The sequence below is a fragment of the Desmodus rotundus genome, chromosome 9 (genome assembly GCF_022682495.2).
Source record: "Desmodus rotundus isolate HL8 chromosome 9, HLdesRot8A.1, whole genome shotgun sequence".
Lineage (NCBI taxonomy): Eukaryota > Metazoa > Chordata > Mammalia > Chiroptera > Phyllostomidae > Desmodus > Desmodus rotundus.
The window spans coordinates 41,718,224-41,735,222 of NC_071395.1; the positions used below are offsets into that span (position 1 = coordinate 41,718,224).

Sequence of the window (16,999 nt, forward strand, 5' to 3'; positions counted from 1 at the left end):
TTCTCTTTTTCTTCTCTAGTCTGCTTTGGGATTTTGGATATTGTGCATTAATAGATGTGTTGTTGCCATCAGCAAACGAGTGGATCCAAAAACTATGGTATATTTACACAATGGAATTCTATGCAGTAGAGAGAAATAAGGAGCTTATACCCTTTGCAACAGCATGGATGAAACTGGAGAGCATTATGCTAAGTGAAATAAGCCAGGCGGTGAGGGACAAATACCATGCGATCTCACCTTTAACTGGAACATAATCAACAAAAGAAAAAAGCAAACAAAATACCACCGGAGACATTGAGGGGGGGAGCTGTCTAGCAGTGTCCAGGGGGGAGTGAGGTGGGGACAGTGGGAAGAGGGGATTGCAGGAACTATTATAAAGGACACATGGACAAAATCGGGGGGGGGGATGGTGGGGGGGGCAGGGAGGTGGGTTCAACCGGGGTGGGGAGAGGGAAAGGGAGAAAAGGCATACAACTGTAATTGAATAACAATAAAAAATAAATTTAAAAAAAAGAAAGATGTGTTGTTGTTGCTATTGTGAAAGCCAAAATCCTAATTTTTCCATAGAATTTATGTTTGTCATTAAATTAGAAATCCATCTACTTTGATGTGCTAAATGGCTATTTTCATAAATCCATCTGGGGGTCTCACAGATGTCTGTTCGAGATGTATGTCTGCAGTCATTTCAAGTCCTTTTTTCCTTTTTCTATATTGAATTTATTGGGGTGGCATTGGTTAGTAAAATTATATAGCTGTCAAAGTGCACAGTTCTATAGTACATCATTTGTATATGTATTGTGTGTTCACCACCCCAAGTCAAGGTTCCTTCCATCCTCATTTAATCCCCTGATCACCCTTCTACCTCGCCCACACCCTTTCCCTCTGGTAACCACCATACTGTTGTCTGTGTCTCTATGGATTTTTCGTTTTCTTTTCTTGTCTTTTCTTTTCTTTTTTTTAGCTTAATCTCCTCACCATTTAGCTCCTCTACCCTCTTTCCCCTCTGACAGCTGTCCATTCATTCTCAGTATCTATAAGTCTGTTTCTAGTTTGTTTGTTAGTTTATATTGTTCATTAGATTCCACATGTAAGTGAAACAATATGGTACCTTTTTTTCTCTGACTGACCTATTTCACTTAGCATACTACTCTCCATGTCTAATAATAATAAGAATAATAATAATAATAATAAAAACAAAGGTATAAAAAAAACTTTTAAAAATAATCCTCCAGGTCCATCCATGTTGTCACAAGAAGTAAGATTTCCCTTCTAATTACAGCCAAGCAGCATTTCATTGTGTAAATGTGCCACAACTTTTTTTATTCACTCAGCTACTGATGGGCACTTAGGCTGCTTCCAAGTCTTGGCCATTGTCAATAACACTGCAATGAACACTGAGGTGCATATATTCTTTCAAAACAGTGTTTCGGGAGTCTTTGGATATATCTTCAGAAGTAGAATCTTTGTGTCATAAAGCAGTTCCATTTCTAATTTTTTGAGGAAACTCCATAATGTTTTCCATAGTGACTGCATCAATCAACAGTTCAGGAGGGTTCCCATTTCTCCACATCCTCACAAACACTTGCTGCTTGTTGACTTATTTTTTTTAACCTTTTTGTTGTTGTTGCTCAAGTAGTTGTCTCCATTTTTCTCCCATCACTCTCCCGTACCTCAACTATCCCTACATCCCACCCTTGATCCTACCCCTTGTTGCTTTTGTCCATGTGTCCTTTATAGATGTTCCTGAAAACTCTTCCCAATTTTCCCCCCATCACCCCCTCCAACTTGACCTCTGGTTACTGTCAGTTTGTTCTTAATTTCAATGTCCCTGGTTTATTTATTGATGATAGCCATTCTGACAGGAATTAGGTGATATGTCATTGTGGTTTTAATTGGCATTGGATCTCTGGTGATTAGCGATGTCGAGCATCTTTTCATATGTCTATTGGCCATCTGTATGTCCTCTTTGGAGAAGTGTCTATTCAGGTCCTTTGCCCATTTTTTAAATTGGATTGCTTGTTTTGTTTTTCGGTTTGAGTTATACAAGTTTATAAATTTGGGATATTTACCCTTTGTAATTGGCAAATATGTTCTTCCATTCAGTGGGTTGTCTACTCAATTTGGGGATGGTTTAATTTGCTGTGCAAAAGATTTTTATTTTGATGTAGTCCCATTTCTTTATATTTTCATTTCCCTTGCCCAAACAGATATATCAGAGAAATATTGCTAAATATTGAGAAATGTCCGTAATTTTACTGCTTATGCTCCTAGGATTTTTATGGTTTCAAGTCTAACATTTAAGTCCTTAATTTTTTTTGAGTTTATTCTTGTGAATGGTGTAAGAAGGTGGTCAAATTTAGTTTTTTTTGCATGTATCTATCCAATTTTCCTAACACCATGTATTTAATAGACTATTTTTACCCCATTGTACTTTCTTGCCTCCTTTGTCAAATATTAATGGACCATAAATGCATGGGATTATTTCTACGCTCTCTGTTCTGTTCTATGGATCTGTATGTCAGTACCATGTTGTTTTGATTACTTTCACCTTGTTGTATAGTTTAATATCAGATAGCATGATTCCTCCAAATTTCTTCTTCTTTTTTGAAATTGCTGTGGCTATTCTGGGTCTTTTGTGCTTCCATATAAATTTTATGATTATGTGTTCTAGTTCTGAGAAATATACCATTGGTATTTCTATAGGAATTGCATTGAATCTATAGATTGATTTGGGTAGTATTGGCATTTTAATAATGCTTCTTATCCATGAGCACAATTTATGCTTCCATTTATTTGTATCTTCTTCAATTTCTTCCTTCAGATCTGATTTTGGTGGGGGGAGCATTTTCCTTTTATTTTTTAATTGTTTATGCTGTTACCATTGATACCATTTTTTCTCCATTTCCCCACATCTGCCCAGCCCCACTGAGTTGCAGCCTGTCAAGGCCTGGCAGTTCCACTCTAGATTCTGGGAGACAAAAGAAAATGTGCAGAGTTGTGGGTATGCTTGATGTGCCTTTATTCACAGGTGGGCAAGCCATACATGCTGCAAGCTACATGTCTCTGCATGTCTCTGCATCTCTGCATGTCACCTGTTCCCCTGCGTGGCACGAAGTGTGCCCCTTGCTCCCCAGCATGGCGCACAGCAGGAGCCCCTATCCCGTTTTAAATATAGAACAAACAAAGCCAGCTTCAAGCCAGAAAATTACTGTGTTTTTCAGACTATAAGATGCACTGGACCATAAGACATACCTGCATTTTAGAGGAGGAAAATAGGGGGAAAAAACCCGCTCCACCACCGTCACCCCCACCCCAGCAAGCCAGGTAAGCCACATTCAGACTATAAGATGCACCCCCATTTTCCTCCCAAATTTGGGGGGCAAAGTGCATCTTATAGTCTGAAAAATACGGTATATAACATAGCATAATTCTGCCCATGCGAGCCCACTTCTTGTTACGGGAACAGTTTATTGGACCCAGTCTCAAGGCTATGAGAATACTACTTATCAGGCCCATTCAAGGTTATGGGGACACTGCTTCCCTTAGCTACCCAGACATCTGGGTGAGGAAGTCAGACTGCCTCCACTTACCCTACATTCACCCTCTTCCCATCCCAAGCCAATCCCCATATTGTTGTCCATGTCCATGGGTTTTCCATAAATGTTCTTTGGTTAATTCTTTCACCACCTTTCATCCCATTACCCATTCTCCTTTGTAGCTCCTGTCAGTCTGTTTTATGTACCTAAGCTTCTGTTACTATATTGTCAATAGTTTACTGTGTTCTTTAGATTTCACATATTTCACATGTAAGTGAGATCATGTGGTATTTTCTTTAATTTCTACAGATTCTTATAACTTTCCTAGTAAAGGTTTTTTACATCCATGGTTAAATTTATCCCTAGTTTTTTTGTTTTTTGATGCAGTTGTAAATGAGATTGTACTCTTAGTTTATTTTTTTCTGAGTGTTATTGATATATAAAAAATGCAACTATTTCTGGATATTGATTTTGTATACTGCTACTTTTCTGAATTCATTTATCAGCTCTTGCAGTTTTCTTGGTGGACTTCTTAGGGTTGTCTAATATACAATAGCATGTCATATACAAATAATGACAGTTTTACTTCTTCCTTTCTAATTCAATGCCTTTTAGTTCTTCTTCTTGTCTGATTGCTGTGTCTAGGATTCCAATTCTGTGTTGAAGAAGAGTGTTGAAAGCAGACATCCCTGTCTTTTTCCTGATCTTAAGGGAAACACTTTTAGTTTTAGTCTATTGAGTATGATGTTGACTGCGATTTTGTCATATTTGGCCTTTATCATGTTGAGGAATGTTCCTATATTCCCACTTTGCTGAGAGTTTTTACCACAGATTGGTTGGATTTTATCAGTTACTTTTTCTGAACCTATTGACATAGTCTCGAGGTTTCTATCCTTTAATTTGTTTAGGTGATATATCACGTTTATTGATTTGTGACTGTTGTACCAAACTTGCATCCCTGGAATAAAACTCACTTGATCATGGGGTATTATCTTTTCAATGTATTGCTTGATCCAGTTAGCTAGTATTTTGTTGAGGACTATACTGTCAAAGTTCATTATGCATACTGGTCATAATTTTATTTCTTTGTACCATTTGGTTTATAATTAGGATAATGCTGGCCTCATAAAATGATTGTGGGAGTCTTCCATCCTCTTGAATTTTTTGAAGGGTACATGTTAGTTCTTCTTTAAATGTTTGGTTAAATTCACCTGTGAAGCCATCAGGTCCAGGACTTTTGTTTGTGGGGAGTTTGTTTTTTATTATTACTGCTTTAAGTTCAGTAGTTGTAAATCTATCTATTCAAATTTCTGATACTTCTTGATCCAGTTTTGGAAAATTGTGTTTCTAAGAATTTACCCATTTTACCCAGATAGTTTAATTTCTTGGCCTATAGATTTTCATAAGATTTTTTACCATCCCTTGTCTTTTGTTGGAGTCAGTTGTCACTCCTCCTCTTTCATTTCTGATTTTACAATATTTATTTGGGTCCCATCTCTTTTTTTCTTGATGAGTCTGGTTAAAGAGTTTTCAATCTTGTTTACTTTTCTAAAGAAACAGCTTTTGGTTCCATTGACCTTTGGCATTGTTTTGTAGGGTCTTTATCACTCCTTTCTTTTTAAAAAAAAAAATATTTATTTATTTTTATTCAGTTACAATTGTCTGCATTTTTTCCCCATCCCTCCACTCCACCCTAGCCAGCCCCACTTCCCTCCCCCACCTCTACCCTCCCCCTTGATTTTGTCCTTGTGTCCTTTATAGTAGCTCCTATAGACCCCTCTCCCCACTGTCCCCTCCCCACTCCCCTCTGGCTATTGTTACAATGTTCTTAATTCTGCTCCACTCTTTATATTTATTTCTCCTACTCAGTTGGGGCTTTGATTGTTGTTCTTTTTCTAGTTCTTTTAAGAGTAAAGGAAGATTCCTTATTTGAGCTTGTTCTAGTTGCTCATGGTAGACCTGTAATGCTATGAATTCCCCTCTTAGGTCTGCTTTCACTGTGCCCCACAGATTCTGGGTTGTCGTGTTCTCATTTTCATTTGTCTCAAGGTATTTTTTAAATGTTTTCCTTGATCTTACCATTAATCCATTTGTTGTTTAGTAACATGTTATTTAGCTTGCATGTCTGTGTGTTGTCCAGTTTTTCTTCTTGGGATTGTTTTCTGGTTTGTATCACTATGTTTAGAGAAGATGATTGATGTGATCTCAATTGTCTTAAATTTCATGAGACTTGTGGTCTATCCTGACATGTGATCTGTTCAGGAAAACTTTCCACATGTCATTGAAAATAATAGATATTTTGTTCATTGGGGTAGAATGCTCTGAAGATAACCATTAAATCCATCTGATCTGGTGTGTCCTTTACGGCTGCTGATTCCTTGTGATTTTCTATCTGCACAATCTGTTCATTGATGTCAGTGGGTGTTAAAATCCCCTACTATGACTGTTTTAGTGTCCATCTCTCCCTTTATGTCCATCAAGATTTACTTTATATATTTAGGTGCTCCTAAGTTGGGTGCAGAAATGTTCTCAAGAGTTTGTCGTCTTGTTACAGTGCTCCATTAATCATTATGTAGTGTCTTCCTTACTGCAGCCTTTGTTTTAAAGTGCAGCATGGAGGTCATTGGGCCTCTCCAGGATTTGTTGTTCAAGGTCCTAAGATAGTGTCCCTCAAAGATCTGATCCTTTGGCATGCTTTTAAAAGTAGTTTCTCAGGATCCATCAATCAATGTCTAGGCAGCTACTGAAAAGCATTAAAAAGAAAAACTCACATAGATTCTTGCAAGCCAATGTTCATAGCAGAATTAGCCAGAATATTAAAACAATCTAAGTGTCCACCAACAGGTGAATGGATAAACAACATGAAATATATATGCAATGGAACATTATTCAAATTTTTTAAAGGAATGAAATTCTGAATCACATGCCATGTAGTTGAAACTTGAAACCATTTTGCTCAGTGAGATATGCCAGACACAAAAGGATAGGTATCGTATGAATTCACTTTTACGTGGTACCTAAAATAAGCAAATTCATAGAGGTAGAAGTGGAATACAGGTTTCAATGGGGAGGGGGTGGAAGAATGGGGAGTTGGTGTTAATAAGTATAGAGCTTCTCTTTGGGATGATGAAAAAGGTGTGGAAATAGATACGAGTAATGGTTTCCTGATATTGTGAATATACTTAACACTACAAAATTATATATTTTAAAATGATTAAAATGGGAGTTCTGGCCAAGATGGAGGCATAGGTAGAAACCCTTTGCTTCCTCACACAACCAAAAGGAGCATAACAACCCATGTAAAATCAATAAACAACCAAAAGTACCAGGAAATCAAACTGCATGGAACTCCACAAACAAGGAATTAAAGAAAAAATCAACCGAAACAACCAGACAGGTGAGGCAGACCTCATGGGCTGTCTCAGAAAAATCATGGCGAGGCAGCTGAGGTGCAGGGCTGACTGCAGAGCTCGGCAGAGCTGTGCAAGAGGGACTGACTTAGGGGAAAACTGAGACTCAGAGCTGACTGTGGGCTAAGGCTGGGGCTGCCTCGGTGGGAGATACTTACAGTCTGACACGAGAGTCTATTACAAAGCACACTAGAGACAAGCAGGCAAGCTGCATTGTTCCCTCTCTGGCCCCTCCCCCACAGGCAGCACAGAAAAGAGGGTTGCCCTGTCTGGGTGAATACCTAAGGCCCTCCCCCCTTACAACTTATCAGGGGCACCAAGACAAAGAAATATGGTCCAAATGAAAGAACACAGCAAAACCTCAGAACTAAGCAATGAGGAGACTGCCAACCTATCTGACGGAGAATTTAACGCCCTGGTCATCAAAATGCTCACAGAACTGATTGAGCTTGGTCGAAAAATGAAAGAACAAATGAAAGATACCCAAAATGAAATAAAGCAAAATATTCAGGGAACCAACAGTGACAAGAAGGAAACCAGGATTCAAAGCAATAATTTGGAACAAAAGGAAGAAATAAACATCCAACTGGATCAGAACAAAGAAACAAGAATCCACAAAAATGAAGAGAGGCTGAGGATATCTGGGACAACCTGAAATGTTCCAATATTCGAATTATAGGGGTGCCAGAAGGAGAAGAACAACAGCAAGAAATTGAAAACTTATTTGAACAAATAATGAAGGAAAACCTCCCCAATCTGGCGCAGGAAATAGACTTCTAGCAAGTCCAAGAAGCCCAGAGAATTTCCAAAGAAGTTGGACCCAAAGAGGAACACACCAAGGCACATCATCATTAACTTACCCAAGATTAAAGACAAAGAGAAAATCCTAAAAGCAGCAAGAGAAATGGAGACAGTTACCTACAAAGGAGTTCACATAAGGATATCAGCTGATTTCTCAAAAGAAACCTTACAGGCAAGAAGGGGCTGGAAAGAGGTATTTCAAGTCCTGAAAGGCAAGGACCTACATCTGAGATTACTCTATCCAGCAAAGCTTTCATTTAGAATGGAAGGGCAGATAAAGTGCTTTCCAGATAAGGTCAAGTTAAAGCAGTTCATCATCACCAAGCCCTTATTAAATGGGTTAACATGAAATGTTAAAGGGACTTATCTAAGAAAAAGAAGATCAAAAATATGAACAATAAAATGACAACAAACTCACAACTATTAACAAATGAACATAAAAGAAAAGAAAACAACAAAAACTAAGCAAACAACCAGAACAGGACAGAATCAGAGAAATGGACATCACACAGAGGGAGTTCAGTGGGGAGGGGGAAGGGAGGAATAGGGGGTAAAAGGTACAGGGAAGAAGAAGCATAATCAGTAGGCATAAAATAGATCTGGAAAGATAAAAATGGTATAGGAAACAGAGGACTCAAAGAACTTATATGTACAACTCATGGACATAACTAAGGGGGAGGGGAATGCTGGAGGGTTGGGGGGACAGGGTGGAGGGGGGATAAAGGGGGAAAATTTGGTAAAACTGTAATAGCATAATCAATAAAAAATATTTTAAAAATAAATAAAAATGATTAAAATGATACATATACATAACACTTTTTCTATATAAACATGCATAGCCATGATAAAAATATACAAATAAAAGTAAAATGAAGTAAAACCATTCTAATTTTCTTTTGAATGTAGATTCTGGGGCTCACCCCCTGGAGACGTCGACCAGATGAGTCTAGAAAAAGTATAAGTCCGGGAAGATATATATTAACAAGAGTCTCAGTTGATATCCTGATAAAGCTAAAATTATGAACCATTGCCCAAGAGAAATGAGTCTCAATGGATTATAATACGGATCAGCAAAATTTGGAACTCGCTGAATATTCTGAATTATCAGATCCAAACTCAGGTCCACAAAGGCAGAAACTGGAGAAGGAGACTCTGAAATCTGTTCTGACAAATGCTCCAGATCATCTCATGCAAGATAAAGCTTGAGAGCCATCCCCTCGTGAATCCTGGGACACTTTGCTACTCAACTATCTATCCAATGAGGAAACTACAAGTTGGAAAACGATGAAAGCTGGCTCTGACTGGTGGTGTTCAGTTGGTCGGGCATCATCCCACAAAGTGAAAGGCTGCCAGTTCCATTACAGATCATGGCACATTCCTGGGTATCCAGTTCAGCCACCAGGCTGAGCCCCTACAAGAGGAAATCAATTGATGTTTCTCTCCCACATTAACGTTTTTCTCCCTCTCTTTTTCGTCTCACTCAAATAAATAAATAAGACATAAACAAATATTTAAACAAATAAAATGATGACACATTTTCCCAAGAGGAGATCCAAGAAACACTAGAGTGACTCTTCCCAGAGGAAAAGAATCACAGCTGGTCCCACTGTTAGTCACTCAGAGATAAGAAATTGACAAGACAGAGACCCCTTCCTTTGTGACCCTTTCCCTGAGGAGTCCCCTGATCAGGGAATCAAGAGGCATTGATCAATTTCTCTAACAAGTTTCAGAGGGGAATCTGCCCCCAGGGCCACATGACGTGTAACATGTCAATTTGTGGTCAATCACCAAGGCTCTCCTGTGCCAGACCTAAGACATGCATGCCTTCTCCAGCTGATACAGCCACCAGGCCCTGTCCCACATGCCAGGCTCAGTACCCTTATTATGGAGGACGGACTTTCCTTTTACATCACCCACCTTCCATGAAAGAACAAGATTCACACTGTCAACCCTGAGGAGCCCAGTAAGTGTTGTAGGAAATAAGAAAAAGGGGTGGTAGAGTGAATAAGACTATTGACTATTGTTAAGCACAGGGCAGGGGAAACCCTGTGCTGTCTATGGAGAATGAGCTCTAGAGATTATTTGCTTGGGAGGGTGAATGGCTAGACTGCTTGTTTGAAGTTGCCATTGGGTGATGAGCTTTTCCTTCAGTGATATGTTATTTGGTTAGATGGGTGATGGAAATTATGGGAATGGGGAGGCAGAGGCTAAACCCCCAGTCCCCTTTGACACCATCACACTGCCCACAATCATGCTGTGTAGGGGTACAGTCACCAGTCTTTGGTGTGCAAATGGATGCCCCCAGGTGCTGAGAGAGCTTTAGGTTCTTACAGTGAAGTCGGGGTTTTTGGTGTTTTTTTTTAGCATTCATGACAATTTATTGGTACTACTACAAGAGTCAAGAAGGCAGTGCAATAAAAGATCAATTAACAAAAATCAAAAGAATTCCTATTCCATAACAAACATCAATTAAAGCATATAATAGAAAAAAGGAAACCATTTATAGTCATAAAAACTGCAGAATTCCCAAGGAAAAAACATAACATGATATAAACAAAATATGTATGAAGAAAATGGTAAGATTTTACTGTCCATTACCATTAGATCCTAGAAACAGAAGACAACATATTTATTTGGGGCATCAGTAGAGAGAAAAGTATAACTGACAAAGGCCTATATCCTCCAGTTTTGATTCCTAACCTCTGGACTTAATATTAAAGGATTCTAATATGTGGGGAAATTTGTTAAGATAAATGTCGTTATTCTTTTCACAACACTTTAAATTACAATTCAGCTGCTTCTGCAACTCCAGGTGGGACTCAAAGGGGCAAAAAGTCACTGTGGTAGATTTCACTTCCAAGAAACTAAGAGCAAACCCTGCAGCAGCCTGACTCCTGGCTTTGTCCATCAGAACAAAATTATTTCTCATTAGTTTCTCTCCCTCATGTTCATTATTATTTTCATTGAATATTTTTCACTGTCTCAACCTTTTTACTTGGCTTGAGGAAGCAATATTTGACAATCCTAGCAATAAAACCATCTTGTACCTTTATCAAACACGCTTAGCTTCTTAACCTGGAAGTTTTCATTGGCTCTGCACCTTCCCTCAGAGGAAGCAATAGTGCATCTGAGACCCTGTTCACTTTCTGAGGCCAGCCCCTTCTTTGCCATTCCTCCAAGCAGCAAAGGTCCTGAAAAGTATTTTAATACTGTCCTCCATGGTCCTCATGAAGTACATCAGTCTTCTATTAATGTCTTCAATCAGTTCTTGGAATTGGGAAACAACAGGTAACAAAACCAATTTTACTATAAGTTAATCTAATGGGTACAGAGAAGAGTTAAGTTTTTACAGCATCTCATCAACCTTATAATAAAACAACACTGAATGAAACAATGTTACTTGCAGACCTGCTATGTTTGTAAGAAGAGAAAAATTGCACCAGGATGTTTCCATATCAGCCCAAAACCATGAGGGCCAGACATGAGGTGATGCCTAAAGTAGCACTGGGAAGGTGGAGGGAACCGGCATTTGTTCAGAGTCTTCCCACCTCTGGCTCTCTCCTTGCCAGGTCCTGGGGGTCCTGGAACCAGAGGGGAAAGAATGGGTGTCTTCATTCACTTTCCTGTTATCACTCTCCTGGAAAGTGGATCTTCATGTGTTTGGGGAGAGAACACAGAGGAGGCCATGTCTGCTCATACAGGGATGAGAGTGTTCAGTAGTTTCACATACAAGAAAAAGGACTGAAAATACGAATGTTGAGGGGCTTCCAGGAAGGGAATTAAAAGATGATCAACGTCCTCATATATAATCTCAGGAAAAAATGTGTGACAAGTATCTTTTGTGAAATTGTTCGTACACATGTCATTTCTTTGTTTTTTTTTTTCTCTCAGTCATCTTCTGTTTGTGCCTCTGGATTTATAGGACAGAAATTCAGGGATGTGTATGCAGGTATTTCAGACAAAGCCTGTGGAGAAGCAGAGTTGATGCTACTCTGGGTAAAGAGCCCAGGTGAGCTGCAAGAACAAGAGAAAATAGGCTGAATCATTTGGACCTGATAGGGGTCAACATTGGAAATGTGTGTTGCCCAGGAATGAGAAGAAGACATGGCTATTTAATGAGCAGCAACTTTATATTCCTTTTCTGTCTCCCTTTCTCTCTTTTCTTCATCAACATCCTCTCTCCATATAGTGACCTCCTTGTGGGTAAGAAGTGCTAAAGGTTTTGGAGCAGTGGACACCTAAAGACTACATGATGAGCTGCAGCAATGAAATAATATTGGTTTGTAGCTCATCTTTTTATTAATTCTACCACCAAGCCAATACAAAGAGTGCCCTTTGTGTTAAGAACTCAGATAGTATTGAGAACTGAAGTGGTTGGCAATTACCTAACAAGGTGACAGCCTGTGCCATGTATATGGTGACAGGTAGGAATGAAGAGAATAAAGTAGAGAAAGGTTTAGGCAAAGCCCTGACAAGCTTTGAAACATATAGTGGTATGGGACATGTAGGAAAAGAAAACCTTTGAATAATGATCAGAATTTAGAATAAAAATTGAGAAGTGTTGAGAAATAAGACTGGGGCATCAAAATGCAGCCATGATATCTGAGGAGTTTGGGTGATTTCAGCAGGCGGCACAAAGGAAATTCAAAGAACTTAGGCAGGAGAGTGATATTATCCAATTTCCATTTTGGAAATCTCAGTCAGACTGTTGTGTAGAGGAACCAAAGATGAAACTGGAGACGAGGAGGGAACCCCTGCAATAGACTTGGAAGAAATGAAATTGTTTCCTTTTTTCCAATGCAGTTGATGCCGTTAACACATACAGCACACTCCAGGGAATATCTAGAATCTCTGGCATCTCCCACATACTCTCTCCTATTCTGCTCAATAAAAAAATCCAATGCAAGACAGAAAGCTAACCTTATTGAAAGTCAAGAGAATTTTTTGTAAGCTATCATACTTCAGAAATGCATCATGACAATATTGATGAGAAACAACCAGAGGTGCTTACAAACTGCCCCGTCCGCAAAGGATCAAAACAAAGATATTCATCCATTGTTTAAAAAATCAGGTATGAAATGGCCATTTTATCATTCCAGGGACAGTAGCAACTCTGGGGTTGATTTAATTGAGATATAATTTATATATAACATTATATTAGTTTCAGGTGTACAACATGATGATTCACTATTTGTTTATATTGAAAATGAACTCCCCAATAAGTCTAGTTACCGCCTTGCACCTTACATTCTTACAGAAATTTTTTTCTTGTGATGAGAACTTTTAAGATCCAGTCCCCTAGAAACTTTCAAAAATTCAGTACAATATTATCTATAGTTATTATGTCATATATTACATCCTCATGACTTATTTATCTTATAACTGGAAGTTTGTACCTTTTGATCCCCTGCCCTCCCCTCCCACTTTGGTTTCTATACCTAAGAAGACTGACAGTGACGACAACCAACATTGTTCTCCTGTGCAGTCAGGGGCCTTACACAACAGCAAGTGTAGAAAAACACTGATAACAAGGAAAAATAGAACACTGGAGATCACCGTATGGTTTTATGCTATTCCTTGTCCCTGGTTACAGGACCCATTCCTCTATGACTGGTTACAGGACCCTAAACACCTGGGGTGAAGAGAGGAAAAAGGAGGTGGGTGGTGAATGAAAGCCCCCATGTTACCTCTCCATTCTAAACATCACTGAACTGTGAATGAAAATCCAACTCTCATCCCTTCAGGCTTAAAAGTTAAAATCCTGCACAATTTCTCCTCCCCCAGTATTTAATGAACAGCGCAGACAATGATTCAAAATTCTGTTTGTGATCTTTGAAGTGTATCTTAGGGTACTGAAATAATTTAAGCCTTGCTGTCAGTTCTTCCCTTGGACATTTTAACCAATCTCTTAACTTCACAGATGAAGGGTATTTTGTCAATTGACATACATCCAGGAAGCATCTGGTCCTGTTCCTGCAAGGTGTTGCTGGTCCCTGGTACATTAAGTCTTAAATGTTGGTGAATGTGGTTTATTATTTGGTGAAAATGTTCCTTTATCTTTCTTTTTTTCCTTAAGAAATGAATCTACATTCTACACATCTTCTAATACTCTGTCCAGATATTTGAGATAATTCCTCAAATTTTCTTGCCTCTGAGACATAGTTATCTGACCCTTTTGTGAGTCCCAGAGAAGGCAGATAACCCAGATCCAGTTACTGAGTTTACCAGACTGCATGCTTCACATTTGTGCTACAGCCAGTACAAACCATTTTATCTCTAAGCTCCAAGGTTGCTCTTAACTGTTTAGTGATAATTCTAAACCAGAGATAAAGAAGATGGATGAGTGTTGCATGGGACAGTAAGTAAGGATTGATCAACAATATGAAATGTTGCATGTAACAAAACAATATAGAATTCCTAAATTTTGTATTAAGGTTTCATGCCCAGTCATTTACTTCAAGAAGTTTAAAAAGCAGAAATAATCTAGGGATATCTGGACCCAATCCCAGGTTGGCTGCCTGCCACAACAGATGCCAAAGTCACGAGACAGGTGCTGGTGAAAAGGAAAGAGGTGTATTCAAGTGCAGGCCATGTGAGAAAATGGAGGTCTCTAGTCCCAAAGCTAATCACAACATCTCAGTGCAGGCAAAGGTTTTTATAAGCAAGGAGACAGAAAGCAGAACGAAAAGAGATCGAGGAAGGGCTGTGGGCATGCCAGCAGTGCCATCGATGGTCTCAATATGGATTTTCCTGGGCAGCATCCTGGATTTGGCCTTATGGCTTATGTCAGTTGCATTCCTGTGTCTGGGCAGTCGGCATTGGCTGGGGCCTCGAGCTCAGGCTGCTCCTTAGATTCACACAAGATCTGAAGCTGCTGAACTGTAAAGCTTACTAAAAAAATTTGAACATGCAAGATCTAACTTTGAGGGGAAAAAAAGGTTAGAGTAACATGCTGGGTTTAACATTTACTAAGATTAATGCAGGCAGCTTTATATAAGTAGAGTGTATTCATTCTGTTATATCTCCAGTGTCTATTTCATGCTATTTTCCTTCCTCAGTCATCTACCTGATATGTGGATGAAACATGGAAACAAGAAATCAAACAAGGGTGTCATATTTTATACTCCTGGGATTTTCCCAAGACTCAGAGAATCAACCCATCCTGTTCTGTCTGTTCCTGACCATGTACCTGATCACTGTGTTGGGAAACCTGCTCATCATCCTGGCCATCGCCTCTGACTCCCGCCTCCACACCCCCATGTACTTCTTCCTCTCCAACCTGTCCTTGGCTGACATCTGTTTCACCTCCACCACCATCCCAAAGCTGCTGCTGAACATTCAGACACAGAGCAAAGTCATCACCTATGCAGGCTGCATCACTCAGATGTGTTTTTTTATGGTGTTTGGAGTTATGGACACTTTTCTCCTCACAATAATGGCCTATGACCGGTTTGTGGCCATTTGTCACCCCTTATACTACACACTCATCATGAACCCCCGCCTCTGTGGCCTGCTGGTTCTCATGTCCTGGTTCATCAGCATAACATACTCCCTGACCCAGAGTCTGTTGATGTTGAGGCTGTCTTTCTGTACCAACTGGGAGATTTCACACTTTTACTGTGAACTTGCTCAGGCCCTCATGCTAGCCTGCTCAGACACACTTATCAATCACATCCTGCTCTATATGGTAACTGACCTTCTTGGCATTGTTCCCTTCTCAGGGATCCTTTGCTCCTATATTCGAATTGTCTCCTCAATCCTGAGAATCCCATCAGAAGATGGGAAATATAAAGCCTTTTCTACCTGTGGGTCTCACCTGTCCACAGTTTCTTTATTCTATGGGACAGGCCTTGGTGTGTATCTCAGTTCTGATGCACCTTCCTGGAGGGGCATGATTGCCTCAGTGATGTACACTGTGGTCACCCCAATGCTGAACCCCTTCATCTACAGCCTGCGGAACAGGGACATCAAGAAGGCTCTACAAAAAGTTCTTGGGAGAACACTCTATGTTCCGTAAGAAGTACACTCATCCTGGGATTCTAAACTGACAGGGGGAGGAGCAGTTAGCTAAAGAAATCCCACCTCTTCATCACATTGAATTTTGCTTGTCATCCATTCTCTGTAAGTGACTTTGGTTATGATGGCTTTTTAAGCACTTTGTCTTAACCTCTTATGGTGATTCCTCTGTTATTCTCAGTTCTACTCCCCTCACACCATCCCTTTATTATGCATTACTGCACTTCATCTCAGTTCATACCCTCTGCAGGTCCATACCAGCCACTTCAGGAATCGACTGGGAACAGTCGAATAAGAATTATGACATAGTGCAATTTATTGAGAACCATTGCTAGTTCTTACCAAAGTCACTCAATCAACAACATTTACTGAGCACTTTTGTTGTGCCATGCTGTTGCAGGTGTCTGGAATACAGCAGTGAAGAAAAATACTTCGGCCTCATACAGCTTAAATCCTGTATCTCAGAGTTCATCATATCACCTTATATAAGGGGAGTCTCCCCCAAAAAACTGGAATTATCTTCTGGAGGGTGGGCCCCCTGTAGTATAGGCTTCCCCTACAGATGAGTGTTCCAGGAACCCATCTGTATCAGTGTACCAGCTGGCATTGTTGTGAGAGGCTATGTTTGGCTTTAGTGAATTTTTTTTTAAGACTCTTTCAATGTATTTGCCTATTTCATGATGGGTGATTTACAAGCACACCTGCCCATATTGCGCTGAGTATTCAGCAGTTTTTGACCTAAAATTGCATGATTCCCGTGCTCCACCCTCCCTATCACCTGATCTCACCCCGAGTGACTTTTTTTGTTGTTTCCCTGGATGAAAGTAGTCATCAAAGGGAAATGTTTTGCCGATATGGAAGAGGTGATACAAAAAAATGGCAGAAGCACTAAATTGCATCGAAATCAATGAGTCCAAAAGCTGTTCTGAGCATTGGCACCTATGGCTCAATAGGTGTATTGCATCAAATACAGGAGTATTTTGAGGTGATGAAGTTTAAACATGTAATAATAATTATACAATTTTTTTATAAATAAATTCCTTTTTTTTGAGGGTTGACCTCCTCCATATGTCCAATAGAATATACAATGATGGATAAATTATTTATTTGGCTATTCATGAGGTTGAAATTTTCTCTATATGTTTGCTTAGTACATTTCCCAAATAAGCTATAAAAATGTATCACTAGAGATTAAAAAACCACATTTGTAAGTTGCAGGTTCTATTTTGCTCCTTT

General features: G+C 39.4%; 1 protein-coding gene across 1 annotated transcript; it reads left to right on the plus strand.

Moving 5' to 3' along the window:
- The first annotated feature begins 9,592 nt into the window (after positions 1-9,592).
- Positions 9,593-16,753, plus strand: LOC112301390 (olfactory receptor 7C1). Its single transcript, XM_024556847.3, has 2 exons — positions 9,593-9,710; positions 14,806-16,753. Exon 2 carries the CDS (start codon positions 14,832-14,834, stop codon positions 15,762-15,764), a length of 933 nt encoding a protein of 310 aa, XP_024412615.2. The 5' UTR covers positions 9,593-9,710; positions 14,806-14,831; the 3' UTR covers positions 15,765-16,753.
- Positions 16,754-16,999: the final 246 nt, after the last annotated feature.